We start from the raw sequence: 19,016 nt of genomic DNA, 5'->3' as shown, positions 1-19,016 counted from the left end.
TATTGTTCTTATTCTTATTTATATGTGTGTGCGCGCGCAAAGATTTGTGAATATTTCCCCCCTCTTCTATTTGACTTTTTGCCTTCCATTTTGTAGAGCCAGCGACCTTTGTGAAGAAATTAAGCGATTTCAGTGTAGAGCAAGGGAAATCCATACTTCTGGAAAGCACGTACAAAGGAACTCCTCCTATTTCAGTAACATGGAAGAAGAATGGCTTCCACATAACACAGTCCCCGAGATGTAGTATAACTACTACCGAAAAATCGGGCATACTGGAAATTCCTAACAGCACAAAAGATGATGAAGGGGAATACACATGCGAGGTTGCCAATGATGCTGGAGCAGATATTTGCCAGGGCCAAATATCAATCCTAGGTGTGTTGCTATCTCAGATTCCATAACCACTCTTGTATTAATAATGGTCATTATAAGATTTGCTCTCTTTTCTGTGATGCTGATTGCGATCATTTGTGCTTTAGAACCGCCTTATTTTGTTACACACTTGGAACGTGTGGAGGTGACAGTCGGGAAGCCCGCATCTCTTCAGTGCCAAATTGCTGGGACCCCGGAAATCAAAGTCTCCTGGTACAAGGAAGATACAAAACTAAAATCGACTCCTACTTATAAAATGTACTTCAAAAATAATGTGGCCACGCTAGTTTTCAGCCGGGTGGAGAGCAGTGACCTTGGAGAATACGTCTGCAAAGCAGAAAACACTGTTGGCTTTGCTTCTTCCACAGCTCTGCTCACTGTTAAAGGTGATGGGTTCATTTCAGATATTTCTGTAATGACTCTTTATAGTAACAAGCTTATCGTAAATGAAATTGTTTCCAGGTTGGCAGGATGCCTTATTTCCTACTTATTTTCTTGCAGACCGTAAGTTTCCACCGACCTTTGCAAGAAAACTAAAAGACATTCAGGAAACTGTTGGTTCCCCCGTTACCTTTGATTGTCGCATAAATGGCTCGGAACCTATTCAGGTGTCATGGCATAAGGATGGGGTGCTATTACACGATGATGATAACGTGCAAGCAACATTCTTAAATAACGTAGCGACTCTTCAGATCTTGCAGACCGACATGGCTCACTGCGGCCAATACTCGTGCTCAGCTCACAATGCTCTTGGGACTGCTTCTTCCAGTGCCAAGCTCCTTCTCACAGGTTGGTAGCTGCTAAATCTTGTCCTGGCCATTGGCTTTAAAGAAGCAGAAGACCCTGCGTTGTTGCGTAATGCCAAACGATCCGATTCTGTGGCGGTGAAGCAGCAGCTGTGAGAGTTATGTTGTTTCTTTCCATTTTAGAGCGTCTGAGACCTCCTGTCTTTGATGTGAAACCTGAACCTATTGAGGTGGCTCTTGGAGCAAGTGGTTCCTTTAAATGCCACGTCACCGGATCGGCGCCACTAAAAGTCACTTGGGCAAAAGAGAACAGAGATATCCGTCCTGGGGGCAACTACAAGATCACCCTGGTGGAAAATACAGCCAGCTTGACGGTTCTAAAAGTTGGCAAAGGAGACTCTGGACTATACACTTGTTCTGCGAGCAACAATGCTGGAAAGGATTCTTGCGCCGCCCAGCTAAGTGTGAAAGGTATTTAAGAAATGCAATGCTTTGTCGTCTTCCTGCCAAGCGTTTTACCATGTTAAAGAAACAAAACATGCCAAGCTTCTTCTTCTATCTTTGAAACGGTACAAAACTGAAGGCATTCAATCGACTTAAAATGAGACCCTTTTGTTTTCCCAATGTGATGAGGTAGAGCAAACACGTTGTCCAGGATTTTGACAGCAGTAATTTTCACCTTGATGGTTATTTTATGACTGAATCATATTGCATCTTGATCGCTGACGCGATGGCTGAACAAAATTCCTTTACCTCCTAAAGGCAAATTCTCCTCTCCCACACCGAGAGTCTATTAGAATATGAAATTTGAGCAGCTGACGGTAGCCTGGGGCGCAAACATTTTTTCCCCACCAGCACTCTGCTCATTGTATAGTATGTGGATTCTTCAACCTAGGTATCTCCACATTTTATGATCAGAATAATCTACCCTGGTGTAAACTACACTGGTACATTAGGGATTTTCACCATTGCGATTTCCTTTATGTGGGCAGGGCCTTTGTGTTTATAACAGTTGTTATGGCTCTGTAATTCCCATTGATCCTTAAACAGGATGAGTGTAGGATAAGCCTCTTAAAAGTGTGTGCCTTTTTCCCCTTAAAGATAATTGTAGATAGTATTAACATATGTTTATTTGTTAGGGCTCTTAATTAATTGCAGTTAACTCAAGTGATTAACACATAAGAAATTAACTTGGTTTTTAAAAAATAGACCTGATTAATTGCAGTTTTAACCGCACTGTTAAACAATAATAGAATACCAATTTAAATTTATTATAAATATTTTGGATGTTTTTCTCTGTTTTCAAATATATTGATTTCAATTACAACACAGAATACAGAGTGTGCAGTGCTCACTTTATATTATTTTTATTACAAATATTTACACTGTAAAAAAAGATAAAATAAATAGTATCACCTCTTAGGAATAATGTAGTGCTATCTCTTTATTGTGAAAGTCCACCTTACAAATGTAGAATTATTTTTTTCACATAACTGCACTCAAAAACAAAACAATGTAAAACTTCAGAGCCTACAAGTCCACTCAGTCCTACGTCTTGTTTGGCCAATCACTAAGACAAACAAGTTTGTTTACAGTTAAGGGAGCTAATGCTGCCTGCTTCTTATTCACAATGTCACATGAAAGTGAGAACACGTGTTCACATGGCACGGTTGTAGCCGACGTTGCAAGGTATTTACATGCCACATGTGCTAAACACTGGTAAATGTAAAAAGCTTAAACACAGACTTTATACATAAATACTTTATACATACACTTTTGTCCAAAAGGTCGATCAGGGAACAGACTTTAGCCATATATATATATATATATATATATATATATATATATATATATATATGCTAGGACTAAGCTACACAGCATACACATACACACCAGGGATCTATACACTAAACAATATAGCAAATATATAAATTCTCTTCCATACATATAACATGGACAGAATTCAATATAAATTTCTGTCATAGTCAAGGTCACAAATCAGCTGAAATCTAGTATGGAACTTCCAAAGAGCAAATTTCCGATGTAAATTTGGCATTTTAAGATGCTGTTACGCACAGTAAGAGTTGAATATTTCAGTGAATCCAGTCAATATATATCTAGTTTTGTCTGCAGTAGCTGTTTGAAAGTCTGGGTACATGATATATAAATTACTGAATTGTAGCTGAGGGTAATTCTTATATCTAAATGCTCTTGTAAGTTAATTTGGCAATTTAGTAAACAATAATCTTCCTGCAAAATAAATATGTCCAAATCTTTGCAAGGAACTCAGGAAATCATTCTACATATAACATAGACCACTGGCAAAGGCGTACAAAGAAACTTCCCTGCTTTTGTTTGTTATGTATGCTGTGTGTTCGTTTTTGTCATGCTGCTACCAGACATATCACCAGCTAGTGTAAATTCACTTTCTGTAAATGTTTGTACTCTTCCCCCACCACGCAAAAAAGTATACGCTGTCGGTTAGATATTTCACTGATTTCATCACTTTAATGAATCTGCAGTTTAGTGAATAATCTTGTTTACTCTTGTCCTTTGGTTTCATAGAACCACCACGGTTTATTAAGAAGCTAGACTCCTCTAGAGTTGTGAAACAGCATGATTCCACTAGATATGAATGCAAAATAGGCGGCTCTCCAGAAATCAAAGTCACCTGGTACAAAGATGAAGCTGAAATCCATGACAGCGAAAAATACAGAATGTCCTTCATTGAGTCCATGGCAGTCATTGAAATGCACAATCTCAGTGTGGAAGACAGTGGAGACTACACTTGTGAAGCTCGCAATGCAGCAGGCACTGCAAACACCAGTACTTCGTTGAAAGTGAAAGGTCAGAACCCTGCTCCTCCCGTTTTTGTCAGTTCCTTCTTTTAATCTGCCGTGGAAGGTTAATAAATCTTCTCTTCAGTCAGATAGCCGAGTGCGGCCTTCTGAGAACACAGACTATGGATTTTACCAGGGTTCTATGACATGGCTCTTATTGTGACTTGTGTCTTTCCTCTTCCATATCAGTCCAACATAGTGATAAAGTTTACTGTTTAAATGTTCGTTTCTCTGTTATGTCCCCAACTGAATTAACAGAAACTCAAACTTCTTCTTTTCATAGAACCCCCTGTTTTCAGCAAGAAACCCCATCCAGTTGAGACTTTGAAAGGTTCTGATGTCCATCTTGAGTGTGAGCTTCGCGGCACTCCTCCGTTCCAAATTTCATGGTATAAGGACAAAAGAGAAATTAAAAGTAGCAAGAAGTACAAAATCATGTCTGAGAACTACCTTGCTAGCATTCACATCCTTAGCCTGGGTGACTCAGACGTCGGCGAATATCACTGTAAGGCCGTGAATGATGTAGGAAGTGACACTTGCATTTCCTCTATAACGCTAAGAGGTTTGTTTAATGATTTACACATCAGCCATATTCCTAGCATTGTGTCATTCTCGTTACACTCCTCGTGCACTCTCCTTGCGGTTTTAACATGACGTATCTTCTCTTCACCAGCACCACCCATTTTTGTGAAGAAGCTCAGTGATTTCACTGCTGTAGTTGGAGACCAGGTTGAGCTGCAGGCCACAGTAGGAGGATCCCAGCCCATTTCTGTTCTGTGGCTGAAAGACAAAGGGGAAATCGTTAGAGAAAGCGAAAATCTTTGGATTTCCTATTCAGAAAACATTGCAACTCTACGGATTGGAAAAGCAGAACCAGCCAGTGCTGGAAAATACATCTGTCAGATCAAAAATGACGCTGGAGTTCAGGAGTGCTTTGCCACTCTGTCAATTCTAGGTTGGTAACAAGGAAACAAAACAATATAGAATGATATTTTAACCTCACTTAACAAACTGATTGCATCTCCTGTCGTGTCATGAAATATGGCTGTGATTTGTATCTCATTTCAGAACCTGCAGTCATTGTAGAGAAGCCTGGCGCAATGAAAGTCACCTCTGGAGACTCTTGTACTCTAGAATGCACAGTGGACGGCACACCGGAGCTTACTACTAGGTGGTTTAAGAATGGGAAAGAGCTGTCTACTAATCAGAAATACAAAATTAGCTTCTTCAACAAAGTGTCTGGGCTTAAGATCCTCAATGCAAGAGTAGAAGACAGTGGGGAGTATACTTTTGAGGTGAAAAACAGTGTTGGTCAAAGCAGGTGCACAGCTTCAGTGCGTGTTTCAGGTTAGTTGATTAATTTGTGAATTATCTTCGATTCTTACAATTTCTTTAAAACGTGTTGCACAACACGCCGCTTCCTTTGGTGTCACGTCATGCTGCTGCCACTCTGGGAAGACTCACTGCTAATGTGACCTTAGGCACTCTATGTGGGCCCACTAGTGTTGCGGAGATCATGGACGGGATGCATAGGTTGAAGCCTGCATAACATTTTACAGCCATCAGAAAGATGAGGCTGTTTCTTGGGGTCAGTCTCATCAACTTAGTCTGCATGTCCCAGCTGGTGCAGTACTGATGTTCTCCTTATGAGGAATTATTGAAAAAATAAAAGGAGAAAGGTGATCCTCAGAAGGGGTGAGCTGACAGATTTCGAGAGTATCCCATATTCTCTCAGTACCTCAGGCTTCAATGTTTTGAACTGCAGGCCTGCTTTGGATTCTCCCATGCAAACGCAGGTGTGCCAGAGGAAAGTGCCATGTTTCTGCTAAATGCCTGGGAACCATCTCTCTTTTAAGTTATAGAGTTATAAATAGCTGTGTTTTATCCTATACAGATCGCATTTTACCTCCTTCTTTCACGAGAAAACTGAAAGAAGCCAGTGGTCTCTTGGGTTCGCATGTTGTCCTGGATTGCAAAGTGTCTGGGTCACCACCTATTTCTGTTTCCTGGTTCCATGACGGACTTGAGGTCACTAGTGGAGACAAGTATCAGACGACTCTCACAGACAATACTTGCACTTTGAAAGTGAACACATTAGAGGAATCCGATATGGGAAATTATTCATGCACAGCTACTAATATAGCTGGATCTGATGAATGCAGTGCATATTTGACTGTTAGAGGTTAGTATCTAGAACAAGGCAGGGCTTCCAGATATAAACTACTTTCTTTGTGGGTTGCTTACATTTTTGGATCTGTTTATGAGAGTCTAATCGCCTTTGTTTCGTATGGGAATATTTTACTCTCCATCAAAGTGCACTTCTCTTTTATGTTTGTCTTTAGAACCTCCTTCTTTCGTGAAGAAACCTGATCCCCTGCAAGTTTTATCTGGGGCAAATATAACTTTTACCAGTATCCTAAAAGGCACCCCTCCACTGGATGTTAAATGGTTTAGAGGTAGCATTGAACTAGTACCAGGACATAGATGCAACATCTCCTTGGAAAATTCGGTTGCAGAACTGGAGTTGTTTGATGTACAGCCACTACAAAGTGGAGACTACACCTGTCTGGTCACTAATGAGGCTGGCAAAATTTCTTGCACAACACAGCTCTTTGTAAAAGGTTTGTCAGGCTGGAAATTTCACACGTTCCTCTAAAAAAAATCTCTTGGTGTCATCTTTTAACATTTATCTTCATATCATTCACTATAGAACCAGCCAAATTTGTGAAAAAAATGAATAATCTCAATGTGGAGAAAGGAAAACCATTAATTCTGGAATGCACATACTCTGGTACCCCGCCAATTGCAGTCCTGTGGAAGAAAAATGGAGTTGAAGTAGCTCATTCTGCCAAGTGCAGCATCACCACCACAGAAACCTCTGCCATACTGGAAGTTCCCAGTAGTAAAATAGAAGATCAGGGGCAGTACACTTGCCACATTGAGAATGATTCTGGGCAAGATAATTGTCATGCTGCAGTCTCAGTATTAGGTGTGTCCTCATTCCACAAAGAATCTTTTTTATACTAATGGTCATTGTGGTATTTAAATTTTGTTACTAATGATGTGTCTTTGTTCTTTAGAACAACCTTATTTTGTTATACGCTTGGAACCTGTTCAGGTGACAGTTGGGGATTCTGCATCATTACAATGCCAAGTTGCTGGCACACCGGAAATTATTGTATCATGGTACAAAGGCGATACAAAACTAAGAGCAACTCCTACCTCTAAAATGTACTTTAAGAACAACGTTGCCACTTTGGTTTTCAGCCAGGTGGATAGTGGTGATAGTGGGGAGTATATCTGCAAAGCAGAAAACAGTGTTGGAAAGGCTTCTTCATCAGCTTTGCTTTCTGCTCAAGGTGAATAATTCATGTTAACACATTTAAAAGGTTGCATAACTAAAGGGTTGTTTTTTTCAGTAAAGAAAAGTATTTTCTTAGGAACATTCTGTTCTTCTAACTGACCAGTTAGAGATCACCCCTGTCTAGAATCCCTTAATCATTAATTACCTTCCACCAGTGAAAGTCTGGAAATTCCACCAGTGGAAATTCATTCCTAATGCCAATCTTCAGTTAACCAGCACGCTCTCTAAGGGAGACAGGCTTCTGATTCTTCCCCTTCAGAATAGGGCAGTCATGAATATAGTTATTCTTCCAGCTCTTCCCAGTGCAGAAAATGTGAGATTATAAATCAAATGTTAGGGCAAATTTCAGCCCTCTTGTATAACTTTGTAACCACATTGACTGGTAGTCCACCTCTTGGCAGAGCTCTCCCTTCACACAGCCCCCAAGCTAAATGATCTAACAAATAATCTCCTTGATTCTTTGTGGGCCTCTTACTGTTTTTTATTGTGCAAGTTGGTTGAAAATAATGACTGGATCTTCCAGTGTATCTTCTTGTAAATCTGCCCGATCTATACCACAATACAGTGTCCTCTTAGTCAGTGCTTATTGGAGAATTCACCAAAGCTAGATAACTTCCCAAAGCTTTCGTTGTTCAATACTTTTCTTGCAGAGCGTAAACTTCCACCTTCATTCACACGAACTTTGAGAGACATTCATGAAACTATTGGTTTACCAGTTACATTTGATTGCGGCATAACTGGCTCAGAACCTATTGAAGTATCCTGGTCTAAAGATGGCGTACCTATCCGAGATGGCTACAATGTGCAAACCTCCTTCTTAAATAACGTAGCAACTCTCCAGTTTTTGCAGACTGACAAGAGCCTTGCTGGGCAATACACTTGTACAGCTTCCAATGCTATTGGAACTGCTTCTTCCACTGCCAGGCTCGTGCTTACAGGTTGGTTGATTATGAAATAATTTCCCTTTAACGTCACCAGGTCATTTTTTCATTTCCATCTCAACTTAAAACTATAGGTGCAACATTTATTTATTGAACAATATGCTTTAAACTAATGGCGCTCTTAAAAGCTATACGCGTTTTTCTGTTTCTTTCACTCTGTAGAAGGGAAGAATCCTCCATTGTTTGACATCCCAATTGTACCCGTGGATGCTTTTGCTGGGGATAGTGCTGACTTTGAATGCCACATATCTGGAACACAACCAATTAAGATCACTTGGGCCAAAAATAAACAAGAGATACGGACTGGAGGAAAATACCAGATCAGTTATGTAGAAAACATAGCCCATCTGACAATTCTGAGTGCTGACAATGCAGACTCTGGAATGTATACATGCCATGCTAGCAATGAAGTTGGAAAGGACTCTTGCGCAGCTCAACTTAGTATTAAAGGTATTGCCTGATTCTGGTGTATGATGTGCACATTGAATTCCTTTATATCCGAAAGAAATAAGTCATCTTGTTGCTATATAAATTGGAGACCGTCTTTTTAATATATGGATTAGAAAATGTGTATTGAAATCTCTGTCAGGAAAGATCTAAAGCTATTAGAAGGAATGTGAGGGGAGAATTAAGGAGTGAAGATAATGTTTTCTTCAATCTTCTTTTCTTTAAAACTTTACAGACTTTGTCATCTTAAATGGTTTACAGAAAATTCTAGTTTGTTCCTTGTTTATACATAAATTGTTCATTTGTTAAAGGCATTTTTCTTACAAGCAGTATAAGATAAGTGATATTTTAATTACTTTGTAACTAGTAAAACTCTACATCCATTTAAAGTGTCATGTTTTGCTGTTCTAAGAGTGCTACCCTCTGTGTACTTTTTGTAAAAAATAGAATCTTGTTTAAAGGTACGCAAACATTTTTTAACAACATATAGTCATATAAGGTATTTCTTGAAAAGTCTTCTACTGAATATTTGATCTTAAAATTTATTTTTACAATTTAAGGATTACGTTCATTTCTTGCAGAACGAAAAATTCCACCTAGTTTTACAAAGAAACTTTCTGAAACAGTAGAAGAAACAGAAAGGAACATCCTTAAACTTGAGGGCCGTGTTTCTGGTTCTCAGCCTCTGACCGTTGCTTGGTATAAAAACAATCAAGAGATCTATCAGAGTCCTAATTGTGAAATATCATTCCTAAACAACACCATACTTCTGCAAATTAAGAGCGCAGGGCAGGCAGATGCTGGCTTATATACCTGCAAAGTGTCCAATGAAGCAGGAAGTGTATTGTGTACGTCTTCCGTTGTTATTAAAGGTTAGCTAATTTAATGTTTTGCCTCACTGTGGTGTTAGTTTTCTTTATCAGCATGTTAGCTGGCAATATATGTCTTCCACAGCTAATCAAATAATTCATTCTAGGAGTCTTATGTTTAGGCCATGGGTAATTGTGTTGAAACAATATTAAATTCTGTACAGCGTACAGGAGATAATGGCAGTTACTTCTCCTTTAGATACTCAGGCAGAACTCTCATGAGCTTCAATGTGAGCTACTATTCCTCACAGGTTCTTGTCAACTGCTGGTAATGGCCCACCTTGATTATCACTACAAAAGGTTCCCCCGCCCCTCACCCCTGCTCTCCTGCTGGTAGTAGCTCACCTTATCTGATCACTCTTGTTACAGTGTGTATGGTAACACCCATTGTTTCATGTTCTCTATGTATATAAAATCTCCTCACTGTATTTTCCACTACATGCATCCGATGAAGTGAGCTGTAGCTCACGAAAGTTTATGCTCAATAAATTTCTTAGTCTCTAAGGTGCCACAAGTACTCCTTTTCTTTTTGCGGGTACAGAATAACACGGCTGCTGCTCTGAAATGTGAGTTTTGTATCTCAGGACAGAATTGAGCCCAATAGGTCTATTGCTTTCAAATTAAAACTAATAATATGATACAAAATAGTGATGATTTCCTGCAGACGTCTACATTTCCTTTAGAACAGTATTACACTAAATTTGTTGCTATCAATACATATTAGTAGCAAATAATAACCCGAGGCTGTACATGCTATGGCAATTACATAAATTCGAGACCATACTCAGAATATTCATTTACTAAAGTGTGACAGATTTTTCCAGGACAATGTCAGCATTTTTCAAAAATAGCTGAAAACATTTAGCTACTAATGCAAGAGTTAGTCTTTTTTTCTCTTTACTGTCCTTTGGGATCTTTTCTTGCTTATCTTGTATGCCTAATTCTGATTAATTAGATGTCTGTGGAAGTCCATATCCTTAATATGCATTCCTAGCATTTTACTGCTTAGAATGTATTTGTTTAAATAATTTATTTAGCTTTTAGCAAACCTAGTGCAAATACATTCCCTACTCCATTGCACGTGTTTCTCTGTGTTTGTGTTTCTTTTCTCTTTTCCACACTGTAATTTGATGTGTGTCCTATGTTAAAGTAATAGTAATGACTAGATTACTCATAAAAATGAGAATTAAAGTTTTTAACAATGAAAAAGAGTTCTGGTCAAATCTTTAGTGGTATAAATATATGATGTTCCATTATATCCATCAAATATCTACTCGTCTTTTCAAGTCGTGGCAGTTTTGCTATGCAAAGAGTGCAGCTTTTCCTTTTATTGTTGGAAGGATCAGAACAAATATATTTATATCTAAATTTGTACAGTGAGAGAAGTTTGCTGTGGTAGTTTGGGATTGGGCAGTAATTGTTGTTGTAGTACAGAATCATAGCAATTTAGGGCTGGAAGGGACCTTGAGACGTCATCAATTCCAGCACCCTGTGCTGTGGCAGGAACAGGTAAATCTTGATCATCCGTGACCGGTACTTGTTCAGTCTGTTCTTAAAACTCTCCAATGATGGAGATTCCACAACCTCCCTTGGAAGCCTAGTCCACAGCTTACCTACTTTTATAGCTAGAAAGTTTCTCCTAATATCTACCCTAAATATTCATTGCTGCAAATTAAGCCCATTACTTCTTGTTCTACCCTCAGTGGACATGGAGAACAATTGATCACTGTCCTCTTTATAACAGCTCTGAGCATATTTGAAGACTACTATCAGGTTCTTCCTCAGTCTTCTTTTTCAAGACTAAACTTGCCCATTTTTTAAAAAAATTTCTTCATAGGTCAGGTTTTCTAAACCTTTTATTATTTTTGTTGCTCTCATCCCACTCTCTCCAATTTGCCCACATCTTTCCTAAAGTCTGATGCCCAGAACTGGACACGCTACTCTAGCTGAGGCCTCACCAGTGTTCCATAGAATGGGACAATTAGGTCCCAGGTTTTAAATAGGACACTCCTGTTAATAAACCCCAGAATATTAGTCTTTTTTGCAGCTGCATCAGATTGTTGACTCATATTTAATGTGTGATCCCCTATAATCCTCAGATCCCTTTTAGCAGTAGTATCATCTACTCAGTTAATTCCCATTTTGTAGTTGCATATTAGATTTTTCATTCTTAATTGAAGTGCTTTGCACTTGTCTTTATTGAATGTTATCTTGCTGAATTCACACCATTTCTCCAAATTGTCAAGGTTGTTTTGAATTCTTATCCTGTCCTTCAAAGTGTTTGCAACTCCTCCCCAGGTGTCATCTGAAAATTTTATAAGCATATTCTCCACTCCTTTATCCAAGTCATAAATGAAAATATTTAATAGTACTGGACCCAGGATTGACCCCTGCAGGCCCCACTAGATATGCCTTCCCCATTTGACAGTGAACCATGGATAACTACTTCTTGAGTTTGGTTTTGAGTAAGGTGTGCTCCCACCTTATTGTAAGTGCATCTAGACCACATTTCCCTGGTTTGATTAGGAGAATATCATGTGTGACTGTATCAAAAGACTTATTAAAATCAAGATGTATCACATCTACTGCTTCTCCCCATCCACTAGCCCAGTAACTCTGTCAAAGAAGGAAATTAGGCTGGTATTGGCATGATTTGTTCTTAAAAAATCCATTCCTTATAACCCTATTATTTTCCAAGGGCTTACAAATTGATTGTTTAATAATTGTTCTATTATCTTTCCAGGTATCAAAGTTAGACTGACAGGTCTATAATACCCCAGGTTCTCATTGTTCCCCTTTTAAAGATAAGGAGTATGTTTGCCTTTCTCTAGTCTTCTAGGTCCTCACAAGTCCTCCAGGAGTTCTCAAAGACTGACACTTTCCTTTTTCTTTCTCTTGATCCTAAATTATTAATTATTCTCCTCTTATAGAACTGATATCTCTTCCTAGGCGTAACTCATTTTTTGACTTAGCCTTTCTGATTTTGTTCCTATATGTTTCTGCTATTCTTTTAGCAATTTGTCCAGGTTTCTACTTTTTGTATGATTCCTTTTTGATTTTCAGATCATTAAAGAGCTCTGAATGGAGCCATATTGGCCTCTTACTATTCTTCCTATATTTCCTTCGCATCAGAATAGTTTGAAGTTGTGCCTTCAATATTGTCTCCCTGAGAAACTGCCATTTCTCCTCAACTCTTTTTTCCCCTGGATATTCTTCCTATAAGACCATACCGAACAGTACTCTAAGTTTTGTTGAAGTCTGCTTTTATTGAAGTCTTAGCTCCTGTGCTTTAGTTATTTTAATATTCTTTAAGAACGAGTGCCAAATAATTACTGCATTGATAGAAGATGGAATACATAAAGCTCTTTTCTTGCATGCTTGTGAAAAATACTTTCTTCATACTATTTTATTTTCTAATACTATGTAGCATTAGTATTCTCTGAAACCAGACTTGTATGTATCAACACACATAGATTATCATTCTCTTATTTGTACATATGACTGACTTGTTAGAGTCAAGATTTCATTTATTTCTTGTGTTTCTCTCTCATGTTCATAACACACATTTCTTTCTTGATTATTTACTAAAATATTTTCCAATTCCAGAACCAAAAAAGCCACCAGTGTTTGACCAACCTCTTAGACCCATGACAATAGCGGAAGGAGATATTTTGCAGCTCAGCTGCCACGTCCAGGGATCACAGCCAATCAGGATTCAGTGGCTGAAGGCTGGGAGAGAAATAAAAGCTTCAGATAAATGCACCTTTAGCTTTGCTAATGGAACAGCTCTTTTGGAACTCACAGCAGTTACTAAAACTGATGCAGGCGAATATGTGTGCAAAGCTACAAATGTAGCTGGAAGTGACTCTTGCAAGTCAAAAGTGACAGTGAAAGGTATAGTAAAAGAGAAAAATCAGCTTGTGATGGCAATTTAAACCAAAACTACAATGATCACACCTTTGTTTTCTGTGAATTAAGTGGTTCATAATCAAATAGAAAATAACCAGTGTCTATGTTACTTCATAAAATATTACATAATCTGAAATACTGGCCTAATTGTAGCATTATATTTAATGATAATTAATATAACACCATAAATATACAATGTATACATTAGGGGGCCTGTGTTAGAGGGCTTATTCCTTCATCCTCTCATTTCCCTGGTCCTTCTCGCATGAACAGAGAGCAACAATACCCAAAGTCCAAAGGTGCAAACAATTCTATGTTTACTGGGGTGAACTTCCAGCAAGCATGATTCCAGTTTCCTTCCTTAGTGTCCCCCTTCCCAGCTCTGACACCACAGAGCCTTACCTGTGTCCCTGTTCCCATTCCCCCCCGCTTAGCAAAACATGATTCCAATTTCCCCACCCCCATTCCGTTCCCATTCCCACCCTCCTTACTTCCTGATTGACTGCAGACTATATAGTAAAACTTGAGTTCTGTTTAGCTATACCTTAACCAATCACTTTCCTGAAATTTAACTAACCAATCCTAACATATTGTAACATGATTATTTAACCAATTATATCCCACCACCTTAATTAGTTTACACCCAGCAAAATTAATTATACAGCAGACAGAAACAATCACAGAACCAGACAGAGACCATGCAAATAAACAATAGCAAAGGGGGAACTATAATGACAAAACAATACAGAAGTGAGGATTTCACAACTACATCTATAAAGACATACGGGTTTCCCAGCTGTGTCTATTGATAAGTGAGTTCTTAGTGAACAGAAAACTATCAAACTAAATATCCTCTACGCTCTTCCCTTTCTCTGGAGGTGATAGATCAGATCACCTTTCTAACAGCCCCAGATGGCCTTATTTCAATGTGACTAGTCTGGAATGTGAGGATGTGACTATACGCTTCCCAGCTTATGGCTGCCTCTGCCGCTTAGCCAGAGATCTTAGCCAAAGAACAGGGCCTCAGACTGTCACAGTAAGAGAAGACCCTTACACCATCAGACAGTGATTTTGATTCTTTCTTTTATACCTCTATAACTAGCTAAGTGATAAGAATACACCTAAATTCTTAGAGTATAGGCCTTTACAGACAGGCCCGAATATCTATATCCTAACAGCCTGTGTCAAATGAACCCCACCCTGAGGGTTTAGAATTTAACCTTGCAGACAAAACAAAGCCTTTGAGGCAAGACCAAGCTGACAGAGTAGGCTCCAGTTTCTAGAGCATGCATGCTCCATGGGGAAGATGGGGGTCTAGGCATGTCTTGTAGGACATTACTAAGGGAATTTGGTATATTGTCAGGGAGAGTGCTCCATGTCTATGTGGCACCATGAGACACAGCAAAGTCTGGAGTGAGCCAGCCAGAAAGATGGTACAGTAAGGAAGAAAGCTGGGGAGCGCATTAAGAACAAATTCTTTGCCCAGCTCAGAGGCAGCAGTGCAATTAATTGGGCTGGGCTATCTCAGCTTCAACCCACACTGCCCCCTCACTCAATTGAAATTAATACAGTTTCGGGATGAGACACTCTCTCTCAAATATTTATACCCCCATCACTATTGCATCTGAGCTCTTCACAGTAATTAACATATTAAGGTAGCACCACCCCTGGAACAGAGGCAGCAGTGGGCCTAGAAGTCGCTCAGACACTTTAATCTTCTAGCTGTAGGCTGATGATAAAACTAAGACACCTTGTAGGCCAGGTCTTTAAGAAATGAACACCAAAGAGAAGCCCCTTGTTACTGTCCTGTGTGGAAGCTGCTGGATAATAGCTGATGAGAACTTTTGAAAATCAGGCCACTTATTTATGTGTCCAGCTGTGGATTTAAGAGCCTAAATTAAAGTCATCCATTTTTGAAAATCTTAAAATCTGATTCTGATGATGTTTACTTCCATATAAATTTTACACGGTGTGACAGAGATAAGAATAAGCCTTACAGTGTCTGCTTCCATCTTAGGAAATCAGATGATAACTTATTGAAAGTCATCGGAAAGTACTTGGCATTTTTTCTTTCATACATGCACTGCATATGCTGCTTTAGTAAATGGATTCAGCTACAATAAAAAATATTCACATTCAGGGGATTGAAAAATCTTAATTCCTTAAACCTATTTTTCAGAAAAACCAGCAGCTGCGCCAGCAGCTAAGAAAGCACCAGTGGATGGAAAGCTGTACTTTATCTCAGAGCCTCAGAATCTCAAAGTTACGGAAAGTAAGCTTGTTCTTCCAAAAATATGTCATCTTCTCTATTTGTTGTATTAGTTGTATGACGATATCTCCTGCTGTCTTACACATGTGAAAGATGAGCTACTTGATTTTGTATTTTTCTATAGAGAGTGTTGCAACGTTTCTTGCTAAAGTTGGAGGTGATCCAATCCCAAATGTTAAATGGACTAAGGGAAAGTGGAGACAACTCAACCAGGGAGGTCGTATTTTCATCCAGCAGAGAGGAGACGAAGCCAAACTAGAAATAAAGGATGCAACAAAAACTGATTCTGGAATGTACAGATGTGTAGCTTTTAATGAACATGGTGAAATTGAGAGCAGTGCCAACCTACAAGTTGAAGAACGAAGGCAAGAAGTAATTGAAGGAGATCTGAGAGCAAAACTGAAGAGGTAGGCATAAGAATCTTTTCTAGATCACTCTGTAGTCTCTGCAGTGGGGGATACTTTAATTATATCTCTGATCCAGATGTAAGTATTAGTATTTACAATATATTGAACAGGTTGACACCAATTATATATAGGCCTTAATCCCACCAAGACTTACTCATATCAGTAGTCTTTCAGTTAGCTAAAAATCCCGTTGAGTCATGAGTAGCGAGCACTTATGTGCCTAATAGTTTGTCAGATAAAGCCCCTCCAGCACTAACCTGAAGGCTCGCTCTATACCAAACGATTTTAAGCAGACTTGGTTACCCAAAGGATTCTCTTAGAAAGAAGAAATATTGTGCATGTTTTCTAATTATTCTCCTTACTTAAATAGTACTCCAACCAAAAAGAAAGAAGAGGAGGAAGAGAAGCCCATTGATATCATGGAACTTCTCAAAAATGTTGATCCCAAAGAATATGAGAAGTATGCTCGCATGTATGGAATTACAGATTTCCGTGGCCTCCTGCAAGCCTTTGAGCTGCTAAAGCAAAGCCAAGAGGAAGAAAGTCATAGATTGGTAAGACCTAGTCAGACTGTGGCATTGGGAATGTTAAGAATAACATGGTTTCTGGCAACAGGCTTGATATCCTAGCTGTGACATTGTTGTATTCATAAGAGATTCAGATTCCAATTCTATCTTGTCTCACTCTCCGAACTCCCAGCATGCTCAAGCACTGCGTGAGGCAGTGTTGCTACCAACAGTGACCCTTCTGTCCAAGTAAGTCCTGTCCCCATCTCTTTGCTCAGAGGATCTTGGTGACATGGAACCTGTAAGATGGGCTGGTGAGGAGGTTAAAGTCAGCTATGGGTTTGCAGAAGGTTCAGTTAGAGAGACACACGACTCTCCAGATTTGTTATCAGGGAGGGAGGGACAGATATAAACACATGGATCCTAGCTATTTCCCAATAGTGTTACTTCATGTTAAATCATGTCATGTCTTTCCACAGGAAATTGAGGTCACAGAGAGAGCTCGCAAAGAAGAACAGGAATTTGACGAACTTGTATCATTTATTCAACAAAGACTCACACAGACAGAGGTGACATGATGGCTTTGACTTGATAGTCAAGTATTTAATCACATAATAGGAAGTGTGATCTTGGAATGAAGACTTAACCTTTTAAATTCATATTTTTCAGCCTATCACTCTCATCAGGGATATTGAAAACCAGACCGTTTTAGCAGATGAAGAAGCTGTCTTTGAATGTGAAATTAAGATTAATTATCCAGAAATCAAACTCTCTTGGTACAAAGGAACTCAAAAATTGGATTCTAGTAACAAGTATGAAATAAAAATTAAAGGTGATCGGCACATACTCAGAATCAGGAACTGCCAACCTGCAGATCAGGGGAATTTCAGAGTTGTCTGTGGTCCACATATTGCAAGTGCAAAGCTAACTGTGATTGGTAAGTGTACATTTAAAGTTTCGATTTGAAAGTAATTTACACTCTTAGTTTAATCTGATGCCTACTAAAATATATATTTTAACCTGCTAATAGACCCTGCAGTTGAACGGAATCTTCATGATTCTGCTTTCAAGGAAGGACGCACATGCACCCTGATTTGTCAGTTCTCTATCCCAAATGCCAAATCTCAGTGGTACAGAAATGGAAAAGCCATTAAGATAGGAGGGAGATACTCAATACAAGTCTCAGATTTCTTATCTTCTTTGTTTGCATTCACAACACAATTTTCTTTCTTGATTGTTTTCTAAAATACTCTCTTTTTCAAGCTGTGTTTTCATTTTTGTCATGCTGCTACCACGTACATCACTGGCTACTGTAAATTCACATTTTGTAGATATTTCTACCACTCACCACACCCCAAAGTCTGTGCTTTTGATTAGATAGTTCATTCATTTAAGCATTTTAATGGATCAGTGCAATTTAGTGTATCATGTTTACCCTTTTCTTTGGTTTTATAGAACCACCAAGCATTATAACAAAGCTAGACTCCTCTAGAGTTGTGAAACAGCATGATTCCTCTAGATATGAATGCAAAATAGGCGGCTCTCCAGAAATCAAAGTCACCTGGTACAAAGATGAAACTGAAATCCATGATGGTGAAAAATACAGAATGTCCTTCATTGATTCCATGGCAGTCATTGAAATGCACAATCTCCATGTGGAAGACAGTGGAGACTACATTTGTGAAGCTCGCAATGCAGCGGGTAGTGCAAGCACCAGTACCTCATTAAAAGTGAAAGGTCAGAACCTCTGTCTGTCTGTCTTTCTGTCTATGATTTCTCCACTTTACTTGCGGTTACAGAGTAAAAGTATTATCTTTAGTCAGATAGGTGAATACAAACATCTCAGAATGCAGGATACATATCTTAGCAGTGTGCTATGAAATGAAAGCCATCTCTTATTGTGACTCATATCTTTACTCTTCCATATCAGTCCAACATAGTGATACAATTTACTGTTTAAATGTTCTTTTCTCTATTATGTCCTGAACTGAATTAACAGAAACCCAAATTTCTGTTTTCCTAGCACCCCCTGCTTTCAGCAAGAAACCCCATCCAGTTGAGACTTTGAAAGGTTCAGATGTCCATCTTGAGTGTGAACTTCGGGGCACTCCTCCGTTCCAAATTTCATGGTATAAGGACAAAAGAGAAATTAAAAGTAGCATGAAATACAAAATCATGTCTGAGAACTACCTTGCTAGTATTCACATCCTTAGCGTGGATGCCGCAGATGTAGGCGAATATCAGTGTAAGGCTGTAAATGATGTGGGAAGTGACACTTGCATTGGCTTTATAACTCTAAAAGGTTGGTATAATGATTTACACATCAGTTATATTCCTAGCATCCTC

General features: G+C 38.9%; 1 protein-coding gene across 1 annotated transcript in view; it reads left to right on the top strand.

Moving 5' to 3' along the window:
- Positions 1-19,016, top strand: part of TTN (titin) — a 308,950-nt gene that overhangs the window by 100,209 nt on the left and 189,725 nt on the right. Inside the window, exons 88-105 of the mRNA XM_074967679.1 lie at positions 97-375; positions 480-758; positions 874-1,161; positions 1,302-1,589; positions 3,684-3,965; positions 4,242-4,520; positions 4,632-4,913; positions 5,027-5,305; positions 8,426-8,713; positions 9,292-9,582; positions 13,186-13,473; positions 15,668-15,760; positions 15,882-16,164; positions 16,535-16,718; positions 17,150-17,239; positions 17,340-17,607; positions 18,126-18,407; positions 18,694-18,972. Of these exons, the coding sequence (XP_074823780.1) occupies positions 97-375; positions 480-758; positions 874-1,161; positions 1,302-1,589; positions 3,684-3,965; positions 4,242-4,520; positions 4,632-4,913; positions 5,027-5,305; positions 8,426-8,713; positions 9,292-9,582; positions 13,186-13,473; positions 15,668-15,760; positions 15,882-16,164; positions 16,535-16,718; positions 17,150-17,239; positions 17,340-17,607; positions 18,126-18,407; positions 18,694-18,972 (4,602 nt within the window). The remainder of the gene's footprint in view (positions 1-96; positions 376-479; positions 759-873; positions 1,162-1,301; positions 1,590-3,683; positions 3,966-4,241; positions 4,521-4,631; positions 4,914-5,026; positions 5,306-8,425; positions 8,714-9,291; positions 9,583-13,185; positions 13,474-15,667; positions 15,761-15,881; positions 16,165-16,534; positions 16,719-17,149; positions 17,240-17,339; positions 17,608-18,125; positions 18,408-18,693; positions 18,973-19,016) is intronic.

This window comes from Natator depressus, chromosome 11, assembly GCF_965152275.1.
Source record: "Natator depressus isolate rNatDep1 chromosome 11, rNatDep2.hap1, whole genome shotgun sequence".
In the NCBI taxonomy this organism is placed as follows: Eukaryota; Metazoa; Chordata; order Testudines; family Cheloniidae; genus Natator; species Natator depressus.
Note: the sequence above shows the minus strand (reverse complement) of the source record. Positions and strands in the feature narration are given on the sequence as shown.